Raw genomic sequence first — 26,672 nt, 5'->3', positions numbered from 1 at the left:
AGCGTCTATCATCAGAGTGCTGCTTCCAGCCATCTCGCTTTACAGTGAAGAGAGGAGCAGGAGCGTGTCTCACTGCTCCTTTGAGTCCCCGGTTTACTTCAGCAGTAGTGAGGAGACACTACAGGCCACCCTGAGTTCTCATTCTCTGCTTGGTACTGAGTCAGGGTCCACATGGCAGTCCCAGAGTAGGAGCAGTAGCTTCTGGTCAACAAGATGCAGGATCTCCACTCCCTTCCCTTCACCCCTCTCGTCCTCGGGTAGTTCAGGAGAAGAAACAGGGAAAAATACACCCTGCTTAAAATCCAGAACACCCTCGAAGGAGATTGTGGTTGCTGATGGAGGAGAAGATGCTGGAAAGCCCCTCTCAGAACCTTTGAAGGACCTTTTTGGAATCACTAAGTCAAGTATAATTACAAAAGCAGAACGTATAGTACAGGATGTCCTTAGCAGAGCCCTCATTGAAGCACAGCTTCCTGCTCAGCTGATGGAACCCCAGTGTTGTGCGTTAGGTGTCTTGATTACCCGCTGCAGATCGAATAACCTTGCCACTGAACTTGTGGATGGAGTTCTTGGACTTGTCATCTCTGCCTTGTCAGAAAATAAGCAAAGAATTCCCACCCCTAAGACTGTGCGTGTTAATCTAGAAGCACAGACAGAATCTGTAGCCTCAGAGGTTGCCAGTGAGATTATACAAGTTGTCTCTGGAAGACTCCAGCCTTTTTTCACAAGCGCTGTTGAGTCAGGGTCAACCTGTAGACTCCTGGGTGGCCATGGTGGTGGCCTACATGCCTTAGGACAATCCCAGAGACTCCACTCAGAACAATATGATGAGGCGGAGTTAGCTGTCACGGCAACAGAAATAATCAGTACTGTCTTACAAGAAGTCAAGAGTGAATTCTGCAAAGCAAATACTGAAAATAAGATGAGTGACGTGAAAGAAACATATTCAGGCGATAACCAATCAATGAGTGACTTTGTGTCAGCAATTCTGAAAAATTTAGAAACGATTTCACCCTCCTCCAGCTTATCTGTGGAGAAGAACTACCTTCTTCAGAGTCCTGATGCCCTGCAGAATGAGAGAGATGAGGCAAAAGTGACTAAGAAAAGAACAAATGGCAGTAGCCCCCCATCTTTCAAATTAAAGTCTCACTCCTCGGAATCAAGTGTGGGAATGAAAAGAGCAAACAGTGATATTGCTTTTGGGATCTCTAAAGCCAAAATCATTGAAATTGCTGAGCAGATAGTATCTCAGATCATTGAAAAAACAAAGTGGGATTTCACCCCTGTGGGTAACAATTTACATGAGAGTAACTCAAAAGAGTCATTATTGCTCCCAGAAGCTGCAGAAATCTCCATTTTGGAAAAAAGAAGTCCAAAATCTCAGATTCCCAACAATAGGGTCACTGTTATTGCCAAGGACATTGTAAATTCTGTTTTTGAAAATGTTTTGTTTGCACTGAATTGTATTGAAACAAATAAATATCTGCAAGAATCCAATAAAAATGTTGCTGCTGCTCCTCAAACTTCTAGAGGCAGCACAGAAAGAGGATCCATTGATCGTACTTTTGACTTTAGTTCAGTTGCAAAAGGCATCGTAAGGACTATATTTGGAAAGCTCAAATCTTTACTCACCCAGACTAAAGAAGATGTATCTAGTTCCAGTTCTCCTGCTCAAATCAATGCAAAGAGCTCAAGCGTCAGCTCTTCATCAAAAACTTCAGTGTTTTCTGATTCTGTGTCAGATATTTCAGATTTGTGCACCTATACAGTAGAAACTGCTGGAGCCATTTGTGAAGCAATGAAAAAAGAGTTAGACCAGGAGATTTATTGCACAACAGTGGCAAAGAAGGCTTCAGATGAAAGCCTTCTGGCTAGAGAGGTTGTTACTTCAGTTTTGGAGTACCTTGAAGAGCAATATATTTTAGACACCATTAAAAGCCCTTCACCATATCCTAAAGACTGGGAGAGAGATTCTTCTACATTTATAAGAGAGGAGAGTATTCAAGATCAATCAAAATCCCAGATATCTCCTGTTGAAGAAATCATATTATCTGATATTGATAAGGCAACAGGACAAGTCCCTAATCAAATTACAATGGAGATTTGTAGATATCCTCCAAAGGTGGTGTCATCTGAGAACATTTCTTCAAAACAGCAAATTGGGCAAATGGACATGAACTTGGTTGAGGACAATTTGAGTGTTTCCTCTTCTGGAGAGAGCATCATATCAGATGGAGAAGGTGAAGGATCAGAGAAGATGCCGAGGACCTCCAGCTCTGTATTCCATCGTACAGCAACAAGGATAATAAGTGAAATTATTGAAAAAGCAGCTGCAAAATTTATATCTTCTGGACTTGCCCATCTCCCAGAGCAACCAAACAGTACAGCTGATGATGTATGTAAAACACCGGATGCAACAAAACATGCTCAAGAAGCAATGTCCTCAGACTCTTCTTCTCATGTGCAAACCACTGAACTGGCTTCAGATATTGTTGTTGATGTTTTAGAAAAACTACATTACGCTACATGCTTTGAGAAGATTTCTTTCTCAACAGACTACAAAGATAAATTAGAAAGTTCTGATACAGCCCTGTTACCAGGAACATCAGAAATTAAAACTGATACTAGAAGAGCTGAGCACCTTAGGACAATGACTGAGGAACTCTTCAAAACTGTGAAGAACAAACTGAAACACTTTTGGAATCAGAAGAGCCTGTCTTTGTTCAAAGCAAGGAAAGTTTTATCTGCTAAAGAGCAGAGATCAGCAGATTCACTTGAGATGTTTCCTCCTTCAGTCCAGGTTTCACACCTGAGCTTTAGTGAACCACACTTGACTAAGAAAAGCATGTCAGTAACAAACTCGGCACCCCGTAAGCATCTTAGTGAAGATTCAGAACCTTTAGGTGTGTTAATGAACGTTGATTTCTCAAGGCAAAGCAGGACTACTCAGGAAAATCAGGCAAATTTAATCATCTGTGCCAAGGATGTTTGCAGTCAGATATTGCAAACAATCAGGAGTGAAATAAATAGGGGTGATGACAAAGGATGTTGCTCAGGAGCAAGAGCAAAACCCTCAGAAGAAACCCTTCAAGCAAGTGAACTGGTGGATTCTGTTTTATCTACATTTGAAAATCTTAAAGTTTCAGATGTGGTTTTAAAGCCAGATTATGAAACAATGCACCTCTCTGGTGAACAATATGGGAAAGACAGGATGTCTAGTGCAGAAGACACTGTCCATAAAGAATACACTAAAAGTAACCGTAGAGAATATTCTGTTCAACGTTTCCCACCCATAAATGTGCCTGGGATGGTGATTGATTCTTATACAGATGACACAGAAGTCATGACTCGGGACACTCCCTATAGACCCTTGACTGATGCTTCATCAAAGCTTCAGGATCAACCTACACCTACAGCAGAACAAGAAAATGAATTGACATGTAAAAGCAATCGAGTTCCCCGGTCCCGTGTTTGGAAGAAACCCTCTACTGCAAATGACATGGGACTAGGTGAACAAGAGTTCATGGAACTTCCTTGCAGAAGCAATGTGATAGATGATTCATTTACAGCTCAAAACAGCTTAAATGCTGCAGAACAAAAGAAAGGCTCAGAGAAAACAACAGTTGACAATGTTGAGGAAGGAGACCAGCCAAGCCCTCTCATTTCACCAAAGCTTGACTTCTCAGCAGAACACATAGCCCGTGCAGAGTGTGCAGTGTCTGACATTGAAATTGTTGCCATGGGTATTGTTGACATTATTATGGGCAAACTTGATGTAACGGTGGCCTCAGATACAAAAAGCAAGTCTAGAGCAAGCCAAAAGAAATCGGAGTGTGCTGCTGGTCTCGTCACTGAGAATATAGCATTTCAAACCCACTCCAATAATGTTAATTTGAACATTGAAAAGCTTTCAGCTGAAGAGGCGTCCTGGGCATCTCAAGTACCAGGAGCCACAGCAAAGCACAATCTCCCCCCACTGCAGACAAGGGTTTCAGACGAGCCTAAGGACCAAGTCAGGACCTCCACAGAGAGTCCTACAATGAGTCCTATTGAAAGGAAAGTGGAACAACTTGTCTCGAGTGGATCTCTGCGTGTATTTTCAGAAGAACTTGTCAAAAATGTTTTCCATTTAATTTTGAAATCGGGAATTGCAGTACAATTGGGCACAGCTCACAAATCTAATTCAGATCCAATTTTAAAGAGCCCCCTAGTAGTTCAGGATTTATCCCATCCAAAGTCCCCGGAGCTTTCTGTGCAGTTGTTGTATTCATTTACTGAGAAATCAGTGAAAAGGCTGTTGAAGCAGTGCCTCAGTTTTCCCGATTCTCCAACGTTTGACACAAATGAGAAGGATGTTTCACTTTTTCAAGACTGTGATACAAATACGGAATTGAAGTCTTCCCAAAGGATTTCAGAGAAAGTGTCTCTGACTGTCAAGGATCACAGACCACAGAAAAGTACTGAACCATCAGTGCCCAGTTCACAGATGTACCATGATGCAATTAATCAGCTTTCCAGCTTGCTTGTAAAGTCTGTCATGGATGTTTTGTCTGCTGCATGTGATTTATCAATGGAGCCTGAAGAGAGTGAAAATCAAGGTAAGAAGGAAATCAAATCAAATCATTTAAAAGTGTATTAACATTTTAGTTGCTATGAAGTACAAGTTAAAAACTGTAGTGACTGTATATAAATATACAGTACCTTGATTTTCTATCTGTTGTATCTTTTAAAAGTTTTTGACGTATTTAGACCAATATTGTGTAGGCCATGACTATGAATGAGAGAATGAGTGAATATAGCCATATATTCAGAAGCCATATATAACGTATCTGTGAATATGGCTGCTTCTTTGTTTGTAGTTATCTGAGCTCCAAGATGTAATAGTTTTACAGGAACATGAAGCTTTATACTCAAATAATTTGTGATGCCTGTCATTCGTTACTTCTCAATATAATTTAGTTTTTGTTTCATGCTTTCTGATATTTTGCTTCACTATCATTAAATGAAAAGCTCTTTGTTAACATAGGTAATATACCAGCAGCCAGGGTGACATCAGAAATTGAGAAGAGTTCTTCTGAGGAACTGAAAAGAGACTCCCACCTTGAAAACAATTCTGAAATCAAACCACTCAGTGTCCCTGTAGAAATGTTGAATATTGAACCGGTTTCCTCAGTTGGGCTCCAGGAAATTTCTATGGCTAAATCAACAGAATCACTTAATATGACTTTAGTGTGTACTGAGACTGTGGAAAACATCATAACACAGCTGCTATTGCAGATATACCCTACTTTGATAAAAGAGGAAACTTCTACAGAAATCCCAGGGAAGATGTCTGTGTCTTTGCTGAGTCAGATAGCTGTGGACCTCTTTGACAGTGTGTTGCAGGACTTGTCCAAAAACCAGGAGATAACAGTTGTGAAACAGGATAATGATGTGTTTCATGAACCACACAAGATTCAGCAGGTTGCCAGCTCTGTTCACAATGATTTGCTGTGCCAAACTGGATCCCAACAGGTTCTACAGAAAGCTGTAGCCACCAGAAATGAGACAGTGGTCAAAACCATAATCAGTTCTATGGTGACCAACATTTCCAAGCTGACACATTCAGCTTCCCAATGTTCATCCCTTTCACCAGAGACCAGTATTAGCAGAGAAGCAAGTGAGATCATTGATAGGGTGATGGGTGATATTAAAATAACTAGTGAGCACAACAAAAAGGCAACACCCAGTGCTCAGTCTTCTGAAATTTCTCTTGTTTCTTCTGAAATAGTACATGGAGTCACAGATAATCTGCTTAAGAAAATTCAGTGTTCTAATAAGAAAAAAGATTGCTTAGCTTCTGAGACCCCAGAGAAACCTGGAGATTATCTGGTTCAAAGAGTCCAGGGTCTAGAAGGAGTACAGCAGTGTAAGGCTTCAGGGAAGACAGTTAAGAAGACTAAGAAGAGCTCCTCAAGCCCAGACTGTATGAAAACACAACCTCTGGAGTCCTCTTCGCATGATGTGAAGGTTGATGAACTGATGAGTGATATTAGAATCGCTAGTGAGCACAACAAAGAGGCAACACCCAGTGCTCAGTCTTCTGAAGTTTCTCTTGTTTCTTCTGAAATAGTACATGGAGTCACAGATAATCTGCTAAAGAAAATTCAGCTAAACTGTTCCAGCACTGAGTCCAGTACTCCTCAAGCTGCCATTGATATGGAAACCCGGAGCACTGGGCAGCTCATGTGCACCAAAATGGACCAGTTAGAACCTTCACCTGTTATTGGTCGAACAGTCAGAAATAAAAAACTGCAGTCTCCTATGACAAAGTCTCCAAAAGGCTTTTCTCCAACAGTTCCAAGTGGGTTTGAAAGCAGTTTCCAGCCAGAAGACACTATGGATAAGCCCTGCTCATCACGTTCCCTAGGAGAAGCTGTTGGTGTGACACCTTGTTCTAATAAGAAAAAAGATTGCTTAGCTTCTGAGACCCCAGAGAAGCCTGGAGATTATCTGGTTCAAAGAGTCCAGGGTCTAGAAGGAGTACAGCATTGTAAGGCTTCAGGGAAGACATTTAAGAAGACTAAGAAGAGCTCCTCAAGCCCAGACTGTATGAAAACACAACCTCTGGAGTCCTCTACGCATGATGTGAAGGTTGATGAGCTGATGAGTTATATTAGAATCGCTAGTGAGCACAACAAAGAGGCAACACCCAGAGTTCAGTCTTCTGAAGTTTCCCTTGTTTCTTCTGAAATAGTACATGGAGTCACAGATAATCTGCTAAAGAAAATTCAGCTAAACTGTTCCAGCCCTGAGTCCAGTACTCCTCAAGCTGCCATTGATATGGAATCCCGGAGCACTGAGCAGCTCATGTGCACCAAAATGGACCAGTTAGAACCTTCACCTGTTATTGGTCAAACAGTCAGAAGTAAAAATCTGCAGTCTCCTATGACAAAGTCTCCAAAAGGCTTTTCTCCAACAGTTCCAAGTTGGTTTGAAAACAGTTTCCAGCCAGAAGACACTATGGATAAGCCCTGCTCATCACGTTCCCTAGGAGAAGCTGTTGGTGTGACACCTTGTTCTAATAAGAAAAAAGATTGCTTAGCTTCTGAGACCCCAGAGAAGCCTGGAGATTATCTGGTTCAAAGAGTCCAGGGTCTAGAAGGAGTACAGCATTGTAAGGCTTCAGGGAAGACATTTAAGAAGACTAAGAAGAGCTCTTCAAGCCCAGACTGTATGAAAACACAACCTCTGGAGTCCTCTACGCATGATTTGAAGGTTGATGAGCTGATGAGTTATATTAGAATCGGTAGTGAGCACAACAAAGAGGCAACACCCAGAGCTCAGTCTTCTGAAGTTTCCCTTGTTTCTTCTGAAATAGTACATGGAGTCACAGATAATCTGCTAAAGAAAATTCAGCTAAACTGTTCCAGCCCTGAGTCCAGTACTCCTCAAGCTGCCATTGATATGGAAACCCGGAGCACTGAGCAGCTCATGTGCACCAAAATGGACCAGTTAGAACCTTCACCTGTTATTGGTCGAACAGTCAGAAGTAAAAAACTGCAGTCTCCTATGACAAAGTCTCCAAAAGGCTTTTCTCCAACAGTTCCAAGTGGGTTTGAAAACAGTTTCCAGCCAGAAGACACTATGGATAAGCCCTGCTCATCACGTTCCCTAGGAGAAGCTGTTGGTGTGACACCTTGTTCTAATAAGAGAAAAGATTGCTTAGCTTCTGAGACCCCTGAGAAGCCTGGAGATTATCTGGTTCAAAGAGTCCAGGGTCTAGAAGGAGTACAGCATTGTAAGGCTTCAGGGAAGACAGTAAAGAAGACTAAGAAGAGCTCCTCAAGCCCAGACTGTATGAAAACACAACTTCTGGAGTCCTCGTCGCATGATGTGAAGGTTGATGAGCTGATGAGTGATATTAGAATCGCTAGTGAGCACAACAAAAAGGCAACACCCAGTGCTCAGTCTTCTGAAGTTTCTCTTGTTTCTTCTGAAATAGTACAAGGAGTCACAGATAATCTGCTAAAGAAAATTCAGCTAAACTGTTCCAGCCCTGAGTCCAGTACTCCTCAAGCTGCCATTGATATGGAAACCCGGAGCACTGAGCAGCTCATGTGCACCAAAATGGACCAGTTAGAACCTTCACCTGTTATTGGTCGAACAGTCAGAAGTAAAAAACTGCAGTCTCCTATGACAAAGTCTCCAAAAGGCTTTTCTCCAACAGTTCCAAGTGGATTTGAAAACAGTTTCCAGCCAGAAGACACTATGGATAAGCCCTGCTCATCACGTTCCCTAGGAGAAGCTGTTGGTGTGACACCTTGTTCTAATAAGAAAAAAGATTGCTTAGCTTCTGAGACCCCAGAGAAGCCTGGAGATTATCTGGTTCAAAGAGTCCAGGGTCTAGAAGGAGTACAGCAGTGTAAGGCATCAGGGAAGACAGTTAAGAAGACTAAGAAGAGCTCCTCAAGCCCAGACTGTATGAAAACACAACCTCTGGAGTCCTCTTCGCATGATGTGAAGGTTGATGAGCTGATGAGTGATATTAGAATCGGTAGTGAGCACAACAAAGAGGCAACACCCATAGCACAGTCTTCTGAAGTTTCCCTTGTTTCTTCTGAAATAGTACATGGAGTCACAGATAATCTGCTAAAGAAAATTCAGCTTAACTGTTCCTGCCCTGAGTCCAGTGCTGAAGATTTGAAAAGACCTCTGCAAACCCTGAGTGAAATGGTTATAAGTATTACTGAATCTGTGATCATGCAGTTATCAGCTGTTCCAGGAATTACTATAGGCACACCTGACCATGACAGATGCATCTTTATTCAGCCTTCGGATGCAGACCAAATGATTGAAAAAGTGTACAATGACTTGCTGCAAGAAAGTGGCTCCCTTATTGCATTATACGATGCAATAATGTCCAAAAATCAGGAAGTGTCCAATGCCATTATTGTATCTTTGGTTAAAGAGCTCTCAAAGCTTTTCTTTTCAACAGCTGAGTCTTCAGCCTTAGGTCCTTCTCCTTCCTTCATTACAAACGAAGCCACTAATGATGTGAACAGCAGTGAAAATGACACCTTTAACCTTGGTTGCCAAGAAAAGGGAATGTCACCTCCAGAGCCCGCTTCTGATATTCAACCACTTTCTGATATTCCCCTACCATATTCAGATATTGTGAAAAAAATTGTAACTAAACTGCTCTTAAGAATTCATCCTATTTCTCCAAAGAGGGAGAAGAAACAAGAACAGATTATGGATAGTTTATCTTGTTGGGAGCTCAGTGAATTTGCTGTGGGCATTATTGACAATGTGCTGAAGAAACTATTTACAGCCCCAGATACCTCAGAATGTAATCCAACAATGGGAAGCAATATCCAATGTGAGCTGGTTTCTGTCAAACAAGTGGCCAGCTGTATTTACAGAGAACTGCTGCAGAGTGCTGGTTCCAAAGACAACTTACAACAAGCAGTAGCAGCCAAGAGTGAGGCCCTGGCCCAAAAGATAGTTGATTCTCTTGTGAGAGAAATTATGAAGTTCCAACATTCAGATATCGAGTCTTCAGATGCTCCTCAAGCTGCCATTGATATGGAAACCCTGAGCACTGAGCAGCTCATGTGCACCAAAATGGACCAGTTAGAACCTTCACCTGTTATGTGTCAAACAGATGCAGTGAAAAATATCATGGCAAAACTGCTTTTGAAAATTCGCCCTGGATTCCCCAACCCAGAAAATTATTCTGGGGAACTGGAAGAGCTGTCCGAGTCTCAGGTCAGGGACCTGGCACTGAAACTCACCAAAGATGCGCTGAAGGAATTGACAAAGGTTTCCACTCTAACCATCAGTGAACCAAAGGCTGAAGAACATCTTCCATTACAGCAAGCCATCAAGAAAACCGTTAGCTCTGTTTACAGCAAACTGATGGAATCCATTGGCAGCAAGAAAGTATTACAAGTAGGAATTGCCTCACAGAATCCAGAAATGATCAAGGAAATGGCCTGTTGTGTGGCTAAAGAAACTATTGCAAATTATGGTTTACGAAGCGGGTGTTCAATTCCATCTTCACAATCTCTCATTTCTCAGAAAACCAGTAAGTCCACACAGGACAAAATTGTGGACACAAACGTAACTACAGTCAGAAGTAAAAAACTACAGTCTTCTATGAAAAAGTCTCCAAAGGGCTTTTCTCCAACAGTTCCAAGTGGGTTTGAAAACAGATTCCAGCCAGAAGACACTATGGATAAGCCCTGCTCATCACGTTCCATAGGAGAAGCTGTTGGTGTGACACCTTGTTCTAATAAGAAAAAAGGTTGTTCTGCTTCTGAGACCCCAGAGAAGCCTGGAGATTATTTAGCTCAAGGAGTCCAGGATGTAGAAGGAGTACAGCAGTGTAAGGCTTCAGGGAAGACAGTTAAGAAAACTATGAAGAGCTCCTCGAGGCCAGACTGTATGAAAACACGACTTCTGGAGTCGTCTTCGCATGATGTGGTTGATGAGGTATGACCAACAGTTCCAAACCTGTAAAAATGTCTCTTATCAAAGTAGGATGGACCTGTTCTGTACCTAATTAACAGACATTTGTGTAGAAAGTACTGGAAAATGGAACTCTTATTTTGTAAATATGATGATAGTTTTGTTGTGCATTTTCCTTTACAATAAAACTACAAATCCAGATTTGTTTTCCCTAATACTGTATAACATCTCAGAAATATCCCTATTGTCAGTTCATAGCATACGTACTAAACTCACCTGTCTGTGGATGTCAGCTTTATCACTCAATTAGTACAAGAGCAATCAGGTGAGTTAATGCTACTATGGAGAGACTTGCTCACAGTATTGTCTACATTTCCAAACTGATATCTGCATCATAAAAAAAATTGAGATGCATTATTTTCTATACATGCAATTGTAAACATTCACATTGATTTCTTATTTTATATTTCATTGTCTGCCTTTATTCTAGTGTTAACGTCAGTGCTAAAAACATATACACACCCCATAATCCTTATCTTCTTTTCCGTAAGAGAAGTGTTACTTGTTTTGATTTACTTTTAAAAACGAAACAACAATCACTGAACTGTAACTTTTTGTTTTTTTTTGTGACAGGAGTTGCCCGGACACTCATCTTGGTATGTGTACAATCCCAGCCTTAATAAGGACAAAAATCTCAGTCCAGCCCAAAGCAAGAGTGGTCTGCGCATTGACATAGCAAAACATTACATGACCCCAGTGCAACTGACCAAAACATCTGAGAGCAAAGGGCTTCTCTCGCACAGCAACATCCCCTTTGCAGTTAATACGCCGGATGAAGATGTGAATGTGAGCCAGAAAGTCAAGAAACATCCTTTGAAAAAGTTTGGCTCCATGCTAAAGCATAAGATCATGGGTAATAGGTCAAAAGACGTCAGAATTCAGAATGAAACAAATCCATCTTTGGAAAACTTAAGAGCCCAGGGAACATCCAGTGGACGCGGGAGCTGTGAAAGCTTTGGACCATTTAAAGTGCCTGATGAGTACACCGAGCCTCAAAAACACAAGGTATGGATTAGATACCCAAACTTAAATTATTAATTAATTTGGGCATTATTGTATTTTTAATATTAACACTACAGAAATTATTTGAATAGAATGCTCATTTGTACATCAAATAACATTCTAGAAGACATTCCTATTAATTGCAATAAACAAGAATAGCAACTGCTATGGTGGCCAATGCTGAATGTTCTGTGTGAATAATGACTACAAATTTATCAAGATCAATACAGTACGTAACAGTTCAAGTATAATACCTGTGGAAGAAATATTCCTAAATTGTTTTCTTTGTGTGCTCATACTGTAGTTCTTCAAAAAAGAAGTTTTTAGTTTGGACAGATTCAGTAGGAACAAGCCTCAGAACACTCCAGATGGTGAGTATTTAGTTTGTGACTGTGATTTTATTTTGTGTAGCACATTAGTGACAAGTGTGGTTCAGAATTAGACATTGGATGGAATTTATGTAGAATGGGGGAATTCATCTAAATTTAGAATCCTTTAAAAAACAAACTGATTTTTATACAAATTGGCCTTAAACTTCTGCAAACGTCACTTTTTATTGACACTGCTACCTCCATAGGAATGGTGAGGCAGAACTCCAAACTCCACTCTGATCAAGTGGTTAACTGTGCACCTCTACTCTTCCCTGATCTCTCTTCTTCTAAATAGTTCATTGTCCAGTGCATCAATCTTTGGCAGTCCTCTTCAACGGTACTCTATTTTCTCCATTTTCAGTGCCCTCCCTCATTCCCTTCTACAGTATCTCTCGGTTTAGTAAATATGACTAAATGTGACTTATATGACAAGATATAAGCTAATACATCTTCTTTTACAAGTAAAGTTATGAAAACCACTTTAGAACTAAACAACAGGATCGCTCATATGAAAATAAGACCCTAGCAGTAGTCAATATGGTTTTAGAAAAGGTCATTCTTCCTTTACCAACTTGTTAAAATTCTTCAAACAAGTCACAGCACTAAACACACAGAACGTACAAAATGATATGATTAGATTTTAAAGATGCTTTTGGTAATGTTCTTCTTAAATTAAAGGCAATAGGCATTTAGGGAAATTTGTGTATTGAACTGGTTAAGGGACAGGTAATAGTACAGATCAGGGGTGAATAGTCCAATAGAAGATGACAGGAATAATAGTTATGAATGTGATTGAAATGACTGAAAAACAGTTGTCTAATAGCCAAATTATCACACACCTTTAATCAAATAGCTTCTTATTGAATAAACCTGACGTTAAGATGCCTCTGGGTAGAACTGTATCCAAAGTCTATCTGACCTGCTGCCATGGAATAAAGAAACTTGAACAGTGACATGTCAAACCACTCTGTGTTTCCAGGGATCCCTGGAATTCCAAACTCCAGGAAGATGCCAAAAAAACCATCTTTGCTGTCGAAGATGTCGACTGCTTTATCCAGAGCCTTTCTGTAATAATCCATCTGCCACCATCAAACATGTTTAACATGGAGGGGAATCAAAAAAGGAGTTTTAATGATGGGAACTACTGTTTCTGAAATAAAAATAATTGCATTCATGTTTTTGTATAAAGTTGTGTTATTCAAATAGGTGAGCACACTACCACATCCATGACCAGACACTTTTCAACTAAATCACAAAATGGTATGTTAGTTTTATTGTTGTCTGTAAATATCTTATTGGTGTACTACACCATTAAAAAAATAAGACATTCTTAGCCTTCATTATTCTATTCATAGTTATAGCAAGACCTGATTTACTGTAAGCATTCAAAATCCTCAAAGCTACTGACCTAGTGCACTTCATAAGATTGAGTAGTGAAACACGAACTAGGAAAACTATTTGGATTTTTAAAAAAATATAAGAGGTTTAAATAATCTACCAAACAGGGAAATGCATATTTTTATTCAAAGGGTTTGGGGCCTGGAACAAACATCCCAACTATGATGTGGACGCCGATATCCTGACGTCCTCAAAGAAAGGGTTATAACCTCATAGTTATTGTTTCATTTCAAATCCAATGTGCTGGAAAAGAGCCAAAACAGCAAAAAGTGTGTCACTGTCCAAATACTTATGAACTACACTGTATATTGGTTTTCTTTCTCACCGTACATCAGTTAAATATATAGTGTTTAAATGTCTTGGGTAATGTGTTGTGTCTATAAATGTATTATGTGTTATGTCTTTACCAGCCTGCAAAGCAAATTTCCCATCTGTGATTAAGTAAGAGACAGAAATCAAATTGGTTTCCGTAATGAACAAGTGCATTACTGGGACAAGTAATAGGTTTATTCCATGCTGAAAAGAGAAGACAGAAAACAACATTTCGACCCTGAAGCCTTCTTTAGGTGTGACTTCAGGTGTGAGCAGGTAGCACCTGAAGAAGGCTCCACGGCCAAAATGTTGTTTTCTTTCTTCTCTTTTCAGCATGGAATAAACCTATTACTTGTTCCTTTGCAGCCTACGCATGCTGACGCAGTTACCCACCTGAACTACTTCCAGTACATTACTGTATGCACAAAAATCTTTCTTTAGAAAATAAAATCATGTTTATTTAACGGTTTATGTATATAGTGCCTTTTTCCCTCCAGTGAATGAGAAAAGAAAAAGATGATCACTTTATGTGGAATGTCTCCTCCGTGAATTTTTGTTTTTCAGTGAAATTAAATGTTCATTTTTGTACCTAAGAGCAAGGCTCCCTGAAATGGCATTAACTTCCATTTTAACAGTAACATTAGCAAATTACAGGACAGCTACTTTCATAGACTTTTTCTGAACAATACAATAATACATCATAATAGCCAAATGAAACATGCTTAATTGAACTAATTATTTCTAGTTTAATTCAATTTCAATATTTCATTCATTTTTAGTTCAATTTAGTTTATTTTAGTTGATTTAAAGAGATCTCTAAAAATGCCTGAGCTGTATCACACAACAGGAGTGAACCTGGCTGAGTGGGGAAGATCCAACCTTTCCAGCACAGGTTTTGCCAGCAGGTGGCAGTAAGTCACAAGACATGAAAACAATGTTTAACTACAGCAAAACACATTAACAATAGTAATGACAGAAAGACTTAGAACTATTGCTTAGATTCTCTGAGACCCATGATGTGATTTGACTTCATTTGGCTGGTGTCTTAATTTCAAAGTAACAATTTTACATTTCAAAATGAAAAACTAATTGAATACAGATGCAGCCATTCAAAGTTCGCCGTACAAACCCCATACCGCACGCAACTAAGCCCCCGCGCCGTACCGCGGTACGTGATTGGCTGGCCAAAATGATGACAGGGGCACTCGTGTGCATTGGTCGGTAGTGAAAAGATTTAATCATTAAATCTCTTTACTGTGCACGTTTCAATCCGCTTAGTATTGAATATTTATATGGAATTTTACAACTAAAGGGAAATTTTAGTAGCTGAGCATAAAAAGAATAGGAGCATAACGCATCTGAATGTCATAAACGATATTAATTTAGTAACATAAACATATTATGTAAACTGTATATTGCTGGTATTGGTAGTTTAAAGAAAAAATACACACCAGTATTCCATTTCTCCCTAAACATTTTAAGCATCAAAGTCTTACATGTGGTTATTTCGGAAATGTTTTTACGTCCTCCTTCTGACCATATTGCTGTGTGTTTATGTACTTTGTGAAAATGGATTGTTTTAACCTTTTCTGAGAACACGCTCGTTTCGGAGTAAACAAAAGCATACTTTTAGAATTTGATTAATAGGGAATATAATATGAAATCGGATAGCTAGCTAAAGAAATTAATAATAATATAACTATATTCATGTACTGTTGCACAAACAGTAGTATAAGACTTTCTATTGATATGTGTATGGCTGTTTCAGTACGTGATACGTGTCTGTTTCTGTTGCGTGATGGCTGAAATGACTGGCTTATAAGCCTGAGGGTGAGTGTTCAAATCCAGCCGTTGCTGTGAATTTTCTTTTAACAAATAAACATTTATGAAAAACTAAAATATCAAATATTATGGGCACTATATTGTCTCTGTCTCTATCTCTGTCTGTCTTTCTGTGCTGGCTGTGCCAAATTTCAATCCACAGTCTGAGTCTCTGTGTCTACATTGTTTGTTAACAAACTGGTTTCACAAGCCTTTTTCAACTTATTCATTTTCAAGGTAGAATAGGGCAAGTCTTCCAATGAAAGACAGTCCACTTTCCCCCCACGGACAGACTGACACATGTTTTCTTAGAAAAATAGATCACAACGTGAACCTCTGTCAGTCTTCTGTGTAAAAAAAAATCGTCTTGAACAACGTGGGTGCTGTTTTTAATAAGCTGCTGAGTAAAGAATAGGAATTTTCCTGCTGTCAGCAGTATTGTGTATATAGCTTTATGTACAGGCTGTGAAAAGTTTCACAAGTAGAGGTCTTTAAAATTACGTGGGTTTGTTTCTACACCCTGCAGTACCACTGTGTACATACTGTACAGTATGAACATGTTGTGATATTTAGAAATATAAAAAATTTCAATATAATGACAATAATATTTGCTATTTTAGTTTTCCAAAGAAATGTTTATTTGTTAAAAGAAAATTCATGTTGACAGCTGGGATCATACCTCCAACCTCAGCCTTATAAGTCAGTCACTTAAGCCATCACACCACAGAAAGTGACAGGTCATGCAGTGTAACAGCAATACAGATATCAATGGAAAGTCTTATACTACTTTTTGTGCAACAGTACATTAATATAATTATATCGTTATTAATTTATTTAGATATGCGATTCCATATTCTATTCCCTATTGATCAAATTCTAAAAGTATGCTTTTGTTTACTCAGATAACGAGCTTATTCGCAGAAAAGGTTAAAACGATCAATTTTCACAAAGTATATAAAACTACAATAATATGGTCAGAAGCAGCACATAAAACCGTTTCTGAAATAACCACATGTAAGACTTTGATGCTTAAAATGTTTAGGGAGAAATGGAATACTGGTGTGTATTTGTTCTTTAAACTACCAAGACCAGCCATATACAGTATAGTTTACATACAGTGATCTGTTTATGTTCCTAAATTAGTATCTTTTATGAGCACGTGAAAGGCATAGTGAATCGGTGATTCTCAAGACTTTGTATGATTGAAAACGAATGTGTGATCGGATCAACGAAATGCTGTGGTGTTACTTTTTGTCAATGAAAAAATAAAGTCTTTTCGTTTACAAAGACGATTACAAAGAATGTGGACCAGGGTAATACTTTGAGTTTAAAGCTTGTCCGAAGTCATTCATTATTACTATTAGTAATATCTTGGTAAAGACTTTGATTAATAAAATATTTCTGCATAATTAAAATATTTATTATAAAGGTGGTAGACTGCATACTCTTGTCCAACTGACCAATCTTGCTTTCATAAAATATACCAACTTTTTAATGTCTAATGATTAACATGCTGTAATACACAGTTTATATTTGAAAGTCTAAAGAGTATACAACTTAAATTCTTAAGTGAGTAAAGATTGTCCTTCAGCAGTGAGCAGGATTCGAAACCAGTTTTTTTCTGGTGACAACTCAAATGCTGTACATGAAAGTTTTATTAGCTCCACCTGCCAGTTTTACAAGGTGATTCTGGATACTATTAACATAATATAATTTGCATACAGTAAAGGGCGGTATGACGCGAAATGACGTGTTATGACGGTATTTGATGCGATATGCCTACCGCGTTGTACCGCAGCGTACCCCGCTCATTTTGAATGGCTGCATCTGTAGTTATATAAATCACCTTTTGTCATGTGCCATAGTCCATTAGGATTGTATTGCCTTTTGAGCACTATTTAATTTTGTTTTACAAAAAGGAACAATAAAAACAAAAAAAAGTTCTGGAGCTCAGTTTTAAAAAAGCAAAAAGTTCTATTCTATGAGAACCAATGTAGACAAAAAATATACAAATTAGTCACATTGTGCAATGAAGTTCAGATTGCACTTAGTGATATACTGTATACTGCACATCAAAAGACAAATATGATAAATTGCATGTTTTAGAAAAAGTGTATAGAATTTGGATATTGAATAAATCTTTTGTATTATCGACTTCAGTGATCATGAGTAACCGTGAACACAGTTGAATCATGGTGACTGCTGCATAACCATTAAGTTGTCTCTATCTGAAAAAAACATATATAAAAGAACCACTGTGTCTAGCTTATGAAATTTATTGACAAGCTGGGCATAATGCCGAAGTACAGAGGCACCTTTGTGTCAGCAGTATATTGGGAGATGGATTAAGTAAGTGCATTTTAAACTGTAAGTAAACAAAAGGTATCTAACCTGGCAAGATCTTACAGTGAAATGAAGTCCATACAGTGATAGGCTACCATCATGCAGACTACGAGTCACACATCTTGCCAAGAGTTGCTCATCACTATCAACTGTGCTGGTCTGGAGAGGAGTGTCTAGTCACTACAGAACTCCACTTGTAGGAACTGATGCCAGCTTGACTACATGGACATGATACAGCATTGAAGTCCTGGCATCACACTTGCTTCCCCTCCAGTGACCTCAATCTGATGCGATCTGTTGTCCTGCTGGAATGTCATGTCCTCGTGCTGCTCAGGGAGCGTCTGTTTTCTCAAGTGCTGGGAATTGGACTGTTATTCTGTGGATGCCTTTCTCCCCAGACCCATGGAGCCCCATGGAACATCTGTGGGATGACTTTAGCATCCAGGGCAACAGAGATCAATGAACGGGCACATGCTTTTCCAGGTATTATGTGAGGAATGGGACAAAATCCCACAACAACCCACCAGGAGCTGGAGCAAAGCATTGTCTTCAGCTCATTTTGCTTTCAACAGCACCAACACTCCTGTATCCCGAGGCTTAACAGTAGACACCCTGTTGATCAACCCAATTGGTTACAAATATTAAACAGCATAATTTGTAAATCCATAAATTGTCATTTTACTTAATACAGAATTTTTGCAATAACTTTAACATGAAAGTGTACATTCCAAAAAAATATATACAGTCGTTATCTACAACAAAAGCCATGAACATGACAAATGAATATTACAAAGACAACAACCCAGTGGTGTCAGATTCATTACTGTAGTGGGCTAGATTTGATTGATGTGCTTCAAGCAGGTCACACATACAATACATTAATGAAGTACTAGGTACCATTACATTATATTTGTCATGTTTTGTGGTTTTAGTGTTTATACAATGACATACCCACCTTTTAAATCCTATTAGACGTCAGTGTTTGTTACATGCTAATTTAGAAAAAGTTACTCATTCTTCAGGTATGAGTAACTGAAGTTTTTTTAGCTTTATTCACTGTAATTATTTTAAATGTTAAAGTCATGATAAAGTTTGGTAATTCAGGAGCCTCATTCACAGTGCTTTAGTGTTGAAGTCAACGGTTTCTGTGACATGAAGACATATACAGAGGTTTGTCGTTTCCAGCATTTTTCCTGGAGATGACATGTGGTGAAGATAGATAGATATGACTTTATTGAACCCAAAGGCAAATTGATGTGTTACAGCAGTCCAGCCCAAGACAAGCAAAAACAGACATCAGAATAGTTATAAAACAAAAGACAACAAAATCAATAAATAAAAAATAAATACATAGGTGTGTGCAAAATGTGATGATCATAGTCACTGTAAAAACAATAAAATATGTGCAAAATGTGCATAGGTTTATACAGACTGATTGTCCAAAAAGTAGACGAGCAAATGAAGGGCTAACAGTCCTAGCCTAGGGCAGCGTTATACACCCTGACAGCCGCCGACCTGCGGAAACGTTCCCTTGAACACCGTAGCTGGAGCAGTCTGTTGCTAAAAGTACTCCGCTTTTAATAACAGTCCCATGAAGCTGATGAGAGGCGTCGTTCATGATGGCTGTGAGCTTGGTCAGCATTCTCCTCTCAGCCACCACCTCCATGGGGTCAAGGCTCATCCCCAACACAGAGCCAGCCTTCTTGATAAGTTGATAAGATCAAGTCAGTTGTGCCTCTTGATGTTATAACTCTACACTGAAGCTCAACCAGGCATATTGTGAGTAAAGGTGTAGTGCTAGGGTGCACAACTACTAGCTGGAGATCCACAGTCCACCTGTTCTTTTTCAGTAGGTCTCTTTAAATCACCACCGAAACACCTGGGCACAGGGGTTAATCTGGTTTGTTTAGGCAAATAATTATGGCAATTTGCTAGTTAGGAAATGAAAGCCTTTAGACATTTCAAACCTTCAAGGCTGGAATTGTGCTCCCCTGGCACAGAAACTTAAGTGTTATAAGGAGAAAATGAAAACAAGCATTTTGAAAAACAAAAAAGGGTCCCTCTTATTTGGATTAATAGTTTCAAATACAAATGTTTTACCTTTGTAGTTTTTAGCCTGATTGAAAACTAGATATTTAGGAAAACATGAGACGTGTTACTGGAGTGCTGGGAATACTCTTTCTCTGGAACAGGCTGCCCTGCCAGATTAATGAGGCTGCTAAGCAAATAAATGCTCTGGGTGGGCCAAATGATTTCCTCATATTCGTGACTTTCCTTACATTGTCCAGAACCTGATGAAAACCATTAACATTTCCTAGGTGCCCAATTCAAAATCTTATTAGCCTGGAGTAAAGCATTCTGCATTTAAAAGAGAGAATAGAAGAAAACGTTTTAGCCCAAGAGTCAATACATGTATTACAATGTATTTTTTTAATCAAAGGGTTGCTATAAGAAGAGATCTGTCACAATAGTAAGGTTCATAAATAACAGTAGGTTTTACATAGTCCTGAATATAGGGATCTATCCTCTTTCTCTATCACAAGTGTGTGTGCAGCCTGGGCATTTTTGTTCCTTTCCATTCCCTAGTCCTTGTTGATGCAGATCCTTAATTCTTTAAGCAGTGAGTTAAAGAGTTAATCAATGGTCAGCTAAGTAAATCAAACAGGATGCAGTTGTTCATCCTTGCTATAGGAAGGAGGGGCACAATAGCTGCAAACCACAGTGATGCTGATAAGTCTTTAACACCTAGTCTTATTGTTAATGAGACCAAAATACCTGTAAATGTAACAAGAACCCACAAAAGAATGCATTAAACAGAAAGGTCTCCAGTTAAAAATGATTTTGCATCACCCTCAAATGACAGCTTGGAATCACTGGGCTTTGGAGGATCCCTTGGTGGTCTGTGATTAAAACAAAACACAACCACCCAAAACAACAGTCACAAGTGTGCTCTTTACATACCAAACTGCCCCCTGCATGGGCTGATGGGATTTCATGGCTCATCAGCCCTCCTGTCAGAGAGAGATCCTTTGTGGTGAAGCTCCCTCCCACCCTCTGGGAACCCCTGACCACCTGCAAACACAGCCCACTCCCCTGACACCAGGCTGCCTCCTGACTCCCTTTGCCACTGAACGCAATTAACACTCTCCTAATCTCCTGCCTGCTGTATGATTGTGCCTGTCGAACACAATTAGCATCTACAGGTCTTTGTCCTGACCAGAGCTATAAGGCTGGGGGCTTGCTGACAGAGTGTTGTGCTGTCAGGTCGCAGGGATGGTACACATTTCCTCCCCAGCAGATCAGAATCTGGCCGTTTTTCTTCTTGACCTGTTATCTGACGTTATCTGTAGAGGCCCAAACAGAGGAAAAGGTGTAAATGCATTGTGCAGGTTCAGTAATTCACCTGTTAAATCTCAACGAAGTTCACCTTGGCGGATTTATTGTGGTTTTTGCACTTGCACTTTGGTTTTAAATCATTTTGCTTCTGTTTCCTGTGGTTCTGACAAGGTTTCACAGTGCTTTATTATATTGGTCCATGGTATTACTACAGAGCACATTCCTTAAAAAAGTATACTGTAGCATGGTATTCCCATAGTTCTGTGTAGGAAAGCACCATTCCGCATATTAAAACTACTCCAAAACTATAGTGAAGCCATTATTCTATTACAGCCTCTCTCATTTAATGCTAACCCTCCGCATTATGTCTGAACAATATTTCTTAAAATCAAAGTTTTAGTGAGAACTAATTAACCTTGTTTAATGGCTGCTTTTCTCAGCACTAGGCTCACACAGAAGTCAGGAATATTCCTGACAGGAATACACTATTAGGCATAAAATGTATATTGATGGAGTTGTGTTGACGTTGACAGAGCTATGAAAATGAGTGTCCACATGTTGCATCACATATTGTTTAATCCACTATGCAGTATAGATATAAAAACATGAATGGAAACAGATACCATTGTGAAATAACTTATGTTTATGTAACATTGTTTATTATACTTTATAAATTAGAGAATAACATTGCTGGAGGTGGAAGGGAACGATGATAATGTGAATGACGGTGACTGTGTGTCTATCTTTCTCTGGCATATAGATGACAGTTGCTAGGGGAAAATTGTATTTGTTTAAAAGTTAGCTGTGTTAAGCCTAGGACACAACCTGTTATTTTCTGTACCGTCGTGCTGGCACAGAGTAAAAAAAAATGGATGCAGTCTCTTTCTCTGTCTGAGGATGCATACTCGAAGTTATTTATCAAGAAGTCCCAATAACGATGTCTCTGAAGTGCTGACTTGTAGAGTAGAAGCAGGGTAGTTCAGATTTTGATCCAGAGGAAGATGAGGGAACATCAGTAAGCCTTGAAGTTAAAACCTTTTCTGGATTCTCCCTTTGCTTGAGGGCTAACCCCCACATTTGTAAATGGTAATATATGAATCTGTGGTGCCCAAAATGTGGGTCGGTCCTTGGTTTAAAGTCTCATCCAAAATACGGCTTCTTCTGCAGCGTTGTACCTTGTAAATCTGTGAAGAAAAGGGTTTGAAATTTCTGAACCAGAAGAGTGCATCACACAGTGCATCACACCATCAGCAGTGGTGGATCGATCCCAGTATTGTCTAGTTGGATCCTTGCTTGCTTTAAGAGATCTGAGGATATCTGGCTCTATAACAGAATAAGCTGATGACTACTGTAGTTGTGTGTGATGTCTCCAGGTACACGCATGGTAGAAACATGCCACTGAAACCCCCTCTGTGTGCGATTCTGAAGGTTTTGAGGAAGTGCTTTGAGTCTCTTTCTTTCAGTTGTGTTGAGCAACTGCCTTGTTGTCATGCATGCTTGGGCTTGCTTTCATTTAGAGCTTTGCTTTGAAATCATTTATCCGGTAAATAATTCACCATTATTATAACAGCTTCTCAGCTGAGACTGGCGATACAGTAACAGCTGACAATTATACAGTTACAGGAAAGGAGCAGAGGCTCAGAAAATAAAGAATGACGCTTTGCTTCTCGTTTTCCATTCCAGCTGCCAGAGTGGGTGCTTTTGTGAACAGTGGGCCACAGACACAATAGACTGAATGAATTTCGCTGCCATTGTGCTTGTGTTGTGTTTCTTTGGTGTTATTGAGGTGTAAAGTTGTAAATGGGTATTTTTGGAATGCCACATGAGGGATATGGAAATAGGGTCTGAAAACAAAGATCTAATTTCAGATCGCTGACTGCTATAGCAATGGATTTGTTTTGATTTTTGCCCCAGAAAAGTAGAGGGGAATTTTCCCCTAGAAAGATACAGTTCCAGGCTCAACTTTATAAGATCACAGTGTCCTTACCACCACATCATGTCGTCCATTTTTGTCTTTTAACAGTTTTTCAGTTATGCCTTTGTGCTATGTTCAGTGAACTGAATTTGAGATAATGATGTCAATATAAATATACTCAACATAATTAATGCATAATGTTATTTTAATTTGTTAATTTAAAAAAAGGTGTATTGAAACACCTCTTATTCATATTCATTAATGAAACCCTATACTGACTTTAGAAGACCTTGCCACTCATTTCAGGATATTGTTAAGAAATGCATTTATTTGCATCCCAGCCTGAAGTGGTGAATGGACATTGATGTAAAGCATTTAGACATAATGCCAAAAACAATTGAAGACTTAAGTACTGTATCTAAGTCCTACTGTCATCTGAACTGTGCCATGCTTCTAAGCCTGCAAAACATTTCATGGGTATGGTAGTTCAGGCTTTGACTCTGTCTGCATTACCTTTGGAATACATCATTCCTGTGAATTTCAATTTCTATGCTGCCCAAGAATGCATTGATCTAATTTGGTGCATTATATTATGCATTATATGCACCAAATAATGATACATGTTCTTCCAACAGTCCTGTTTGTTGTGGTAATTTACAGGCAATGATTGGCAATCCACCCTGAAGCTTTTTCTATGTATTATTTCGCTTATATATTAGATATAAGCAGTTAGTCCGTTACAGTCAGTGCTAATTAGTGCTGATTTTCACAGATAGAAGCATAAACATCTTAAGTTGTAAACTAGGGCTCAGATTAAGTGAAAGCATTATGTTTGAGACTTGGTGGTCCTAAATTTGTTGTAATCTGCACTCAGTGGTGCACAAAATCACTAGACGTAGTTTTAACTAACATTTAAAATTGACATCCCTTAATGTGACCTTTACCGTTGCTGGCGCAACTCGCGTTTTATTTCCACTTCTACCAGCAGGTGGCAGTAGCCATAACAGACAGGAGTGAGATCTGCAGATACCAACTGCAAGGATTCATTGTACCAAGGCAACAGGTATTTCTTTTTTCTGTGTTGTTGTTGTTGTGTGTTCCTTGTGGATACCTATATTTTTGCTCCTTTATCTACATTTATAGTGATGCTATCCTTTTTGTAATTGTGAGTAGCTATCGGAGTAATTCTGCATTTTTGACGAGCTGACTTTTTTGTCCGTAGTTGCATTGTTTACACGTTTAGGAGTCCCAAAAAAGGAATTATTAGTCTTTGGGCATAATGTAAACGTTCTTCCCTTGTGCTGACCTCAAACTGCGCCTCTTCAGACGTTTTATCTGTACAGCTGATGATTTCCTGCGGTCTCTGTACCGTCCATCTCTATTTTTGGAATACGTGTGTGTGGTATTAGTTGAAATGTACAGCTCCAGCATTCAGGTCTAAGCACTAGTGTTAAAAGTACCTAGAAATAGGGTTTCATTCTTCCTTTTCTTTTCTCCTTTCTTCAGCCTGGACAACGGCTTCCACGTTTTCTCGCAGAGCTGCACACTATGGAACATCCTGTGGTCTACATCGTCGTTGGGAAACACAATTCCGGGATGTTTTAGGACGTTTATGCACTGGTCACACCTGCACTTTACATGAAATCTGTGTTTTTATTTATGTTTTGCATGTATTGCTGCTCGATTTCGTTACGTTTTCTGTGACAATGGAATCTATTTGCACACTTCTGTGTTAATTGTTCTTTCACAAATGACGGACTGATGACTTTGCAAGCTTTTCATTTTGCTTGCCTTTTGGAAGTTTCTATCTGTGATACATCGAGAAAGACCTTTATTTTTTAACATAAACCAGGAATCTTGTATGCCTACTAAATTCTGTCTCTAATAATTTCTTCCAACGACAGATTCGTTTACAGTGGTTTTCAGGTTTACTGTGTGCAGATAGGTAATGCTCTCCGCCTTCTTTCAGCGTTTATTAAACTTGTCATGTTCATGTACTGTAACATTGTGTTTTACTCACAAGGCGTTGAAAGGCCTTTAATTCATTGTCATACCTTTGTTTTATTTTTCTTCAGACAATATGAGTTTATGCAGGATACAGGAGCATTACCCTTCGTGATGTGAATAATGTTGGTGTGCGTGGAACCTGTTAACCATGCCTGTTGCAATTCTAAATCCTCTAAAGCTCAGAAAAATTAAGACTGCCCAAAAAGATATGCTCCTTTTCATTTGTTTTGTATGTTATGACAGTTTATTAATGCCACTAACCTGCAGGTTTGCAGGAATCCTTTATTTTGTATTTAGTTTCAGTATAATTTAGTTTCAGGCTTTATCCTTTGTGGTGTGTTTAATTTTCTCCTCTGGCTCCTCTTCTTCTTGCCATATTTTACCTATGTAATTTTACTGACCTTGCCTCTGCTAATTAAATGGCAACCATCTTCAGCATTCTCTCATACAACTGTTGGTCAGGCTTGTATTTTAGAGGTGCTGACATTCAAATTCAAAGTAACAGGGAAATGTTAATTCCATCAAGAAAGGTAAAGAAAAGAAACACAAGGTTTCAGCTGTGGAGCCTTCTTAAGATGTGAGGGAGAGAGGGAAAGTAGCAGATAAATGAGGCGCAGGAGAAAACAAGACAGAGTAGGCACAAAGGGGTAGACAGCTGAGGGAAAATGAGCACAAAGCAGGTGAAAAACAGTGTCCAAACTCAGGTATAACAAGAGGAGATGTGTGGAAAGCCAAAATCTGCAAATGAATAATTTTGGTTTTGGGTATCTTTCTGCAATAGAAGTTCTAAAACATAAAACTGAAAGATTGTGTCTTTGATACTCACAGCTCTGACATGTTCCTTAAATGTATTAAAATTCAGACTCTTATTGAAATAACCTATGGATTACAGTATTGCCAAAGCATTAATATTTAACTAAACATCGACAAATCTAGTACAATAAATCTACTAAACTAAACTATTTGGAGGTTTATTCCCCAGTAGGATTGATAGCTGTTCTGATTTTGGGGAAGTACTGTATGTTTCTCTACCAGTGTAGCAGCACGTTTCTCTCCATCTCTGCTTCTCTCTGCCAGCAGTGGGAGCACTAAACATCTTCTTGCACTACGGCTACAATTAACCATTTTATTGCATCTCAATACACAATACAAGAAAAGTCAACCATGCAGGACTCAGACAGGGTGCATGGCTCCATTTAGCATGTTGTGGAAGGAATATTACTGAATGAAAATCCATTGTTTTGGCTCATAATTCATTCATAATATAGACAAAAGCAGGCTATTTCTGGTTAACCTTACCAGATTTTACAGTACAATAAGGGTTTTTCCTTAACTTTTGCATCATACTTTGTAAATGCATAATTATCTCATCTGATTGGTACTGTACACATGTGTACAAATTATTTATTTTATTAGCCTATTTAAAGTTAAAAAAAAAGTTATGAAACTATTTTTTACAGAGAATGATGACAATGTTATGTATTTTTATTTAATCTTTTATATCAAGCCACAAAAATGTCATTTGTTTTAAGGCAATAAATGCCTTAGAAAGACAGTTATATGTTTTTAAATGTTTTTTTTTCCTGTTAACTGATTACAAATTCTTTGCACAGTATGTAAAATAAACTTTCAGATGATACTTCAAAGTTGTTCTT

The 26,672-nt window shown here is 38.9% G+C and overlaps 2 protein-coding genes and 1 long non-coding RNA gene across 3 annotated transcripts in view; all 3 read left to right on the top strand.

Moving 5' to 3' along the window:
* The window catches only part of LOC148652219 (acyl-CoA-binding domain-containing protein 6-like), a 61,826-nt gene that overhangs the window by 28,747 nt on the left and 6,407 nt on the right, over positions 1-26,672 (top strand). The gene's annotated exons all lie outside the window — the stretch shown is intronic.
* Positions 8,007-13,059, top strand: LOC148652222 (uncharacterized). Its single transcript, XM_088598931.1, has 4 exons — positions 8,007-10,476; positions 11,086-11,517; positions 11,819-11,885; positions 12,865-13,059. Exons 1-4 carry the CDS (start codon positions 8,071-8,073, stop codon positions 12,954-12,956), a joined length of 2,997 nt encoding a protein of 998 aa, XP_088455057.1. The 5' UTR covers positions 8,007-8,070; the 3' UTR covers positions 12,957-13,059.
* LOC148652221 (uncharacterized) lies at positions 23,834-26,663 on the top strand. Its single transcript, XR_015925258.1, has 2 exons — positions 23,834-24,073; positions 24,517-26,663. It is a non-coding gene; the product is annotated as an uncharacterized LOC148652221 (long non-coding RNA).

This window comes from Lepisosteus platostomus, chromosome 11 (genome assembly GCF_059453375.1).
Source record: "Lepisosteus platostomus isolate fLepPlt1 chromosome 11, fLepPlt1.hap1, whole genome shotgun sequence".
Lineage (NCBI taxonomy): Eukaryota > Metazoa > Chordata > Actinopteri > Semionotiformes > Lepisosteidae > Lepisosteus > Lepisosteus platostomus.
Note: the sequence above shows the minus strand (reverse complement) of the source record. Positions and strands in the feature narration are given on the sequence as shown.